Below are 7,635 nucleotides of genomic sequence, written 5' to 3'. Positions count from 1 at the left end.
CCTGGTTGTATTGTGTTGTTTCTGGCTGAAATGTACTACAGTAAATTAATTAATTAAATCCTTCACCTCAGGGAAGAGGCAATTCAAATGTGCAGGGGAATGATATCACAACCACACCAGGAAGTAGAGGATTTTAAATACTTACACTGAAAGACACATATGCAAAGCTGCAATTATCCACGGAAAAAATACACCCTGCAGTCTCTCTTGCTCACTCTCTGTGTCTGTCTGTTTCTCTTCGCCCCCCCATCTGCCCTCCGGACCGTCTATACACACACACAGTGTTATCTTAGTAAATGGCATCATGTTGGTGGCCAGCCCTTCCCTGTAGGAGTAAAGGTTCCCCACCCACTAGGCAATATGATGAAATTGCATGTCTTGGCAGATGAAAATCAAAGGTCTCCATAGATGAAAAACACTGTGTCTGGCTCTGATTCTCAATGAGCTTTACGGTATCTACCTTCAGGAGGGGGTGTGGAGTCTGTCAACGGGAGTGTAATAGCTTTGGCATTAGGAATTCTAAGTGGTTAGCTTCATTGGAGGGGAAGTGGCTTCACAGGGTTCTAAGTTGTACATGGGGTACTTTCAAGGGAAATAATGGAGAGGTGAGGTCACATTGATATCAACATCTGTTGTCATGGCATTACAGATGCAATTCAGTGAATTTGGTTTTACTGATATGACATATGTAGTGCAAATAGCATATTGTTCCACACAGGTGAGAAAGCCCCTTTCCAGTCTAGCAGCAGCAGCTCTATGATTGACTGAAAGCTGAAGGGAATTGTGGAGGTGAGGTGAATACCAGTACTTGACACACAGAGTGGTGCTTGAGACTGGAGTGGCACTCACTATCTGTCGTCTGCCACCACCACCACTAACATTACTCACTGTCACTACCTCCAATAACTGCTGCTGCATATATTGATCTTGGTTGGGCATTACAAGCCTCCATTCACTGTAGTGTAGGTGAAAAGAAAATGCAAATGACTTTGATTCATATCAATATATCCTATATCTATCAATATCCTATATCCCATCAATATCCTATATATTCTAGCAATATCCTATATATCCCATCAATATCCTATATATTCTAGCAATATCCTATATATCCCATCAATATCCTATATATCCCATCAATATCCTATATATCCCATCAATATCCTATATATCCCATCAATATCCTATATATCCTAACTTTTTAGTTTTATGTGCTTCACCTCCTTTTTATTTAATTAGAACTAATTTAAATGCCATTCGTTTTTATCACTGCTCCAGGCGTCAACCTTGTAGGCTCATTCTTTCTGCTGCAATGTGGAAACAATGTAGCAAAGAACATGTAACTATAGCTTATGGTATGGCCGGTACTTCAATGGTGAATTATACGTTTTTCTGGGTTGGAGAGAAGTTTGTTGTTGAGCAAATCAATCAATCAATCCTGACCCCTTAACATTCAGCTTCGTGCTCCCCAGATCAGTCCACTCCAACGTACAGCTGACGTGACATAGTGGAGAAGAGTATCTTTAGAGAGAATCCATTAGAACAGATGCATGTTTTATTGAGCTGCTTCCTTTAATGAGATGTCTGATCCACTTTGTACATGAGTTCATGTGAGCTCTTACACACAGAATTATTCATCATTTTGAAGTGCACGACCACCACTCCCCAGCAATGTGGAGCTTGATCCCAGCTTCATTTGTCATCTAATTGCGATCCCCTCACTGTGTGAGTTCCACACAACAGCAGCTTTTATCAGGAGACAAGAAAGGTTTACTCCTCCTGAGGCCTCCTCCCACTGAGTTAGGTCTTTGATGACACGACTCCCCCTCTGGCTTAGTGGAGTTGTGACCAGCGGGAGAGAGGCTTTGCTGAAACACTTAAAATCATGGGTCTATAGCTAAAGCAGGTTTTCCTGTTCTTTCTGTAGCAGAGAAACAAAGGAACCCAGAGGAACAAATATAATCTCATTTCAACAGTTTATTGAATGTATCGTGTTGCAAAGAATGATTCACAATAACTGACCGTAATTATGTTTAACTATGCTGAATGCTTGGACATTTTTACTAAATTAAATGTTTTACTTTTGATTAATAAACTTTGCAAATCGAGGAGCATGGGGATAAGGAAAGGTGACAGAAAGACAGGTTCAGCATGATTATCCAGACAAGAAATCCCATCAATCGTCAATAACCCATCAAGTGCCTGGGAAAGTTATTTGACTAGACCCTAATGGACAGAAGATCCACATGTACACTGTGCTGGATGTACCAGCACAGTGTCCTCCCCCGAATTACCTGGCCACTAACCCTGTATGAGGTCACCTCATCAGCAACAGGCACGAGAGAGAATTGCGAACCGAGACCTACGCAGATGGCTTGGCGTGCCTCTGAGCTTCTCATGTGTGTCTGTACAGTAGAAGAGCAAAGCTACAACTACCAATCTCATTACTGGTAGGATTCACAGTGGTAAAGGCCAGGCTGGTGATGATCCCCAGGGTCTCCAAAGACCTTAAGATGCAAGGTGCCATGATTGCGTTCAGGACATAAAGAGAGTGGTCTGCCACCAAAGCTGTCAAAACAGGCTGAAGCACAGTGACATTTTTGTAGTATATAAAAAAATATATATATATTTTACCAGGTATGTTGACTGAGCACACATACTAATTTACAGCAATGACCTGGGGAGAGGAGGCATGAGTGAGCCAATTGGAAGCTGGGGATGATTAGGTGACCATGATGGTATGAGGGCCAGATTGGAAATATAGTCAGGACACCGGGATTAACACCCCTACTCTTACGATAAGTGCCATGGGATCTTTAGTGACCACAGTGAGTCAGGACACTTGTTTAACGTCCCATCCGAAAGATGGCACCCTACACAGGGTAATGGGGCATTGGGATATTTTTTTAGACAAGAGGAAAGAGTGCCTTGTACTGGCCCACCAACACCACCTCCAGCAGCATCTGGTCTTCCATCCAAAGAGCAGCTAGGACCAACCCTCCTGAGCTTCAGAGGCAAGCCAGCAGTGAGATGCAAGGTGGTATGCTGCTGGAAGAAAAATGGGGAACATCTGCCTTGAAGCAACGAAAACCACATGCTGGGCCAAAGCCAACACCCTTGAAGGGAGGCACCTGGTGCAGCAGGAAGTCAGTCAAATGGAGGAACAGAGAAGGGCCAAAGCAGTGAGGTTGGGAGCCTGGAGTCTCTTGGGATGAGCTGTGGCGGATGGAACCTGCCAGAATCCAGTTCCCTTTAAGATCTGTCTATGATGTGCTCCCATCCCTCACTAACTTACACAGGTGGGACCTCACTGAAAACCCAAACACACCTCTCTGCAACAAACCTGGTACCAGGGAGAATGTTTTAACAGTGCACGGTTGTCCTCTCCCTAGACAAAATAAGATGGAGGCATGACCAAGTTTTGAGGGAATTGGCCATGATCCTTGAGGAATCAACAAAGGAAAAGTGCAATCATTCTCTATGTGCTATCGGTCATGAAAGAGTATCAGAACGGCACTGAAAACCCTGATCCACATGTGTTCTCCTGAAGGTCATATGTATCAAGCATGGTTAACAGTAGTCTATAACTAGTTTATATGACACCATTTTTTTGTGAATCAAATTAAATATTCAGCTCAGGGTGTACCTACCAGATCTATATCCCTGGTGCATTGTACAATTATATGGTACTGATGTCCTGTGGTCCAATTAGCTGTAGCAGAGTGTGTGTGCGTGTGTGTGTTGTGTTCCCTGAGCTCTGGTTAATAAGAGCTAAACACTGGCCTGCAGGTCTGGAAGGATGACTCAATAGAACAGCACACCTGACCTGCCATTCACACAGCAGATCACCCAGGGTTACACACATGCAGTATAGCCATGTTGGCCAGATATAGTCAATAATCTGCTGGCATATTTGAAATGTAAAAGGGGACCAGATAATTTACTAACTGTATCTTTCATATTGCCTACAGTAACTGTTTGTATATGTGGCTGCTTTGATAAATGTCTCCTCATTATCTTTGAGAAGTTGCTTATGTAGGCTGTTGATAATTTCAGACAGCTTAAAGTTCTTCCCCTTTTACCAAATTTTCGCCAAAAATGACATACCCAAATTGAACTGCCTGTAGCTCAGGCCCTGAAGCAAGGGTATGCATATTCTTATTAACATTTGAAAGGAAACACTTTGAAGTTTGTGGAAATGTGAAAGGAATGTAGGAGAATATAAGAATATAACACATTAGATCTGGTAAAAGATAATACAAAGGAGGAAAAAAACAGTTTATTGAAAAGAAATTGTACCATCTTTGAAATGCAAGAGAAAGGCAATTATATATTATTCCAGCCCAGTTGGAATGTAGATTTTGTCCACTAGATGCCAGCAGTGTATGTGCAAAGTTTTAGACTGCTCTAATAAACCATTGCATTTATATTCAAAACTTTGTATCAAGACTACCCAAATGTGCCTAATTGGTTTATTAATAACTTTTCAAGTTCAAAACTGTGCACTCTCCTCAAACAATAGCATGGTATTATTTCACTGTAATAGCTACTGTAAATTGGACAGTGCAGTTAGATTAACAATAATTTAAGTTTTCTGTCAATATCAATTTTTCTTGTTATGTGGACGGAACACCGATCCCGAATTAATATATTCAAAAGCCCTTGATTGTATAGTGTCTTGTGCGTCAACTCAGTTCATCTTCACTGCCTGCGGAATATTTAATCCTTAAATAAGACAATGGTGAACAAAGAGAGAATAATGAAATGTCTCTCCTGAAATCATCCCTTTTCAAACATCCACTGATTAATTAAGTGTTTAACCTTAGATTAATAATAGCCTGGATTCTGCTGCTTTAATTTCACTCTGTTTTCGTGACAATAAAATATAGTATGCTTGACCTTTGAACATGATGGATTATTGACAGTATTCAAAAACACAGATCCAGAACGTCTTAAAAGCCACTAGTGCCTTTGCATAAATATTTTCATCGATGGAAAATTTATAAGATCACTCCACGTCGCAGTCCCTTTCTTCTAAAATTGTAGACTACATATCCTAGCTACCTCCCTCCATTTAACAGCCCTCCAACTCTTTATTGCTCTGTGCATCCTAGCCAAGCGCGCGAGTCCGAAAGCAATTCAGGATGATGTCAATGGAGAGGCGCACCCTCGTTCCGAATCCAGAGAGAGAGAGAGAGAGAGCGCACGCAGTGTAAGCGCACAGCTGCGTGTGGTGAAGTTTAGTATACCTCGACTACTTCGCTAGATTTAAAAAATGTATTGGTGTGGGGGAATAAATCTGTCTCACTGCGCACGCAATGCACCAACATTGTCCAATGACTGAAGCTTGCGCATCTACTGATGACCATTACTTGAAATTGTTTTGCACAATGCGGTGTTGTATTTAACGTTATCCCTTTTTGTTGTTTTTAGTCCGCCTGCGCTCTTGGATCTTTTTTGGAGATGTCTGAGTTTAACCACTCAAATGTATCAGGCGGAAACGCTCCGGACCCGGACTACAAGTGGACGTATGAATATTACGACGATGATGAGCCTGTTTCGTTCGAGGGACTCAAAGCGCACCGATGTAAGTACAGGATCTCAGTTTACAGTCCTGTGCTGCCCCTCCACCCCTTTCACCCATCTTCTCTGCGTTACGCATCTATTACTTTATTGTAGAAGTGAACTGTGATTAAATCATGTGTGCATGTATTTATGCGTGAGAATTACCATGGCTCATTGCATCACATTCATATTTGTGGCTAGAAGTTAGAGTTAAGTATAGCCGATATTCTTCATAATGACAAATAGGTAGAGGATACGTGTGTGGTTTATGAGAGCTATAGAGAGAGGGGGGGGGGCGCCAAAGAGTGTAAACCCTGCAGAGAAATATAAGCAACTCAATGCTGAGTGTTCCTTGTTTAGGCCTGCATGTGTGTCCGCCTTTTAACAGTACACACACAATCAATACATTTCCTTTTCCTCTAGGATAACATGCACCAATCAATGTCACCTCAGTCTAGACACTTGGAGCATAATACATTTTCATAGTTCTCTCTCCTCTCCATCTCATTGTGCTTAAAATACAGTTGTTTTTGTCATTCTATAGATATAATGACCTACTATACATTGGAACTAAAACATGTATTTGACCTGTCAATCAAGTCTTGTTGTGTTGCAGATTCCATCGTGATAGGCTTCTGGGTGGGCCTGGCTGTCTTTGTCATCTTCATGTTCTTTGTCCTGACGCTTCTCACCAAGACAGGAGCTCCACATCCCGAGTGAGTCTCCTTATCAACCAGCCATCACATGTCAATCAAGTGAATTACTTAGCAATCCACCATGTTCCAGTGCCTCTTAACATGTGCACAATTATTTACCACAGTAGGTAAATGGTAGACAGTGTGACTGGTTCATGTTCCAAGTTTCATGGTGCTTTTCAGGTCCATGCATAGCACCATGCTTATTAGTGGTGGTTCAGCAGCATGGACAGTTTCTTAGCATGCACAATTATTTATCACACCAGGCAAATAACATTGACAGTGTGGCTGTTCATATTCCAAGTTTTGTGGTACTTTCTTTCCAGCACCATGGACAGCACCAGGCGTGTTAGTGGCAGAGCCTTACACAGACTGGTTAGTTCTGCTTCAGCACCACAGAGAGCGCCTGGTTCCGAGTTTCTATTGGTTTTCTTCTCTGTAAATGAGACAATTCTCCCTCTCAGTCTCAGTGCAGTCTGATGTTTGATGACTTCTTAGTAAATGATTCTAATTATCAGCAGCCCTCTTCCCTTGTATTCCGTGCTTCTACACCTGCATTGCTTGCTGTTTGGGGTTTTAGGCTGGGTTTCTGTACAGCACTTTGAGATATCAGCTGATGTACGAAGGGCTATATAAATAAATTTGATTTGATTTGATATTCATGGCTGTAGCATATGTCTCATTTGCACACTGTGCTCTCTCTCTTTCGCTCTCTCTCTCTGTCAGCTGCCTCGTTTTTTCTTACTATTAGCTCTGCTTCGATCCTTCTTTCATTCTCCTTTTCAGTCATAGATCTCTCCCTTGGTGGTCCCTCCATCTATTCCCCCCTCCCTCAATACACTGTTTCTCTACCATCCTCTGTACCTCTCTTTATCCTTTTACTCTCCTTTTCAGTCATAGATCTCTCCCTTGGTGGTCCCGCTCTTCTGCCTCCCTCTGTGCCCTGTCTCTCTCCCACTCCCCTCATCTCTCTCTCTCTCGCCCTGTGCAAACAAACTGCGGTAGACTGTATGCGTTCCGGCGGAAGTCCATTCATTTCAATGGTAGGCAAGCCGCACCGCTGCAGCTCATCTGCCGAACGAGGCTGCGGTCGGTGTGTGCAGTGTGCTGCATACTTTGGATCCAACTTGTGTATTGCCTTGCCGTGCGATATCAGGAACGGCAGCATATTAACCGCATAAGACAGTGCAAGTGTGTAGCTTTCAACTATGTGTTTATGGGAAGCATCAAGACATTTTGTTGCCAGATCAATACATTTACTTGAAAAAGTACAAGATCAAAGTTTATGATGTTTATAATTTTATGCAATTATGTGGTAACGCTTCACTTAACACCCAGTGTCGTTACATGTTGTTACACGGTCATAACCATGTCA

General features: G+C 42.3%; 1 protein-coding gene across 1 annotated transcript; it reads left to right on the top strand.

Moving 5' to 3' along the window:
• The first annotated feature begins 4,265 nt into the window (after window positions 1-4,265).
• LOC118364146 (melanocortin-2 receptor accessory protein 2A-like) lies at window positions 4,266-6,883 on the top strand. Its single transcript, XM_052489892.1, has 3 exons — window positions 4,266-5,587; window positions 6,182-6,281; window positions 6,587-6,883. The coding sequence occupies exons 1-3, from the start codon at window positions 5,464-5,466 to the stop codon at window positions 6,738-6,740; spliced, it is 378 nt and encodes a 125-aa protein (XP_052345852.1). The 5' UTR covers window positions 4,266-5,463; the 3' UTR covers window positions 6,741-6,883.
• The last annotated feature ends 752 nt before the right edge of the window (window positions 6,884-7,635 follow it).

This window comes from Oncorhynchus keta, chromosome 31 (genome assembly GCF_023373465.1).
Source record: "Oncorhynchus keta strain PuntledgeMale-10-30-2019 chromosome 31, Oket_V2, whole genome shotgun sequence".
Lineage (NCBI taxonomy): Eukaryota > Metazoa > Chordata > Actinopteri > Salmoniformes > Salmonidae > Oncorhynchus > Oncorhynchus keta.
This window is presented reverse-complemented; position numbering and strand designations above follow the sequence as displayed.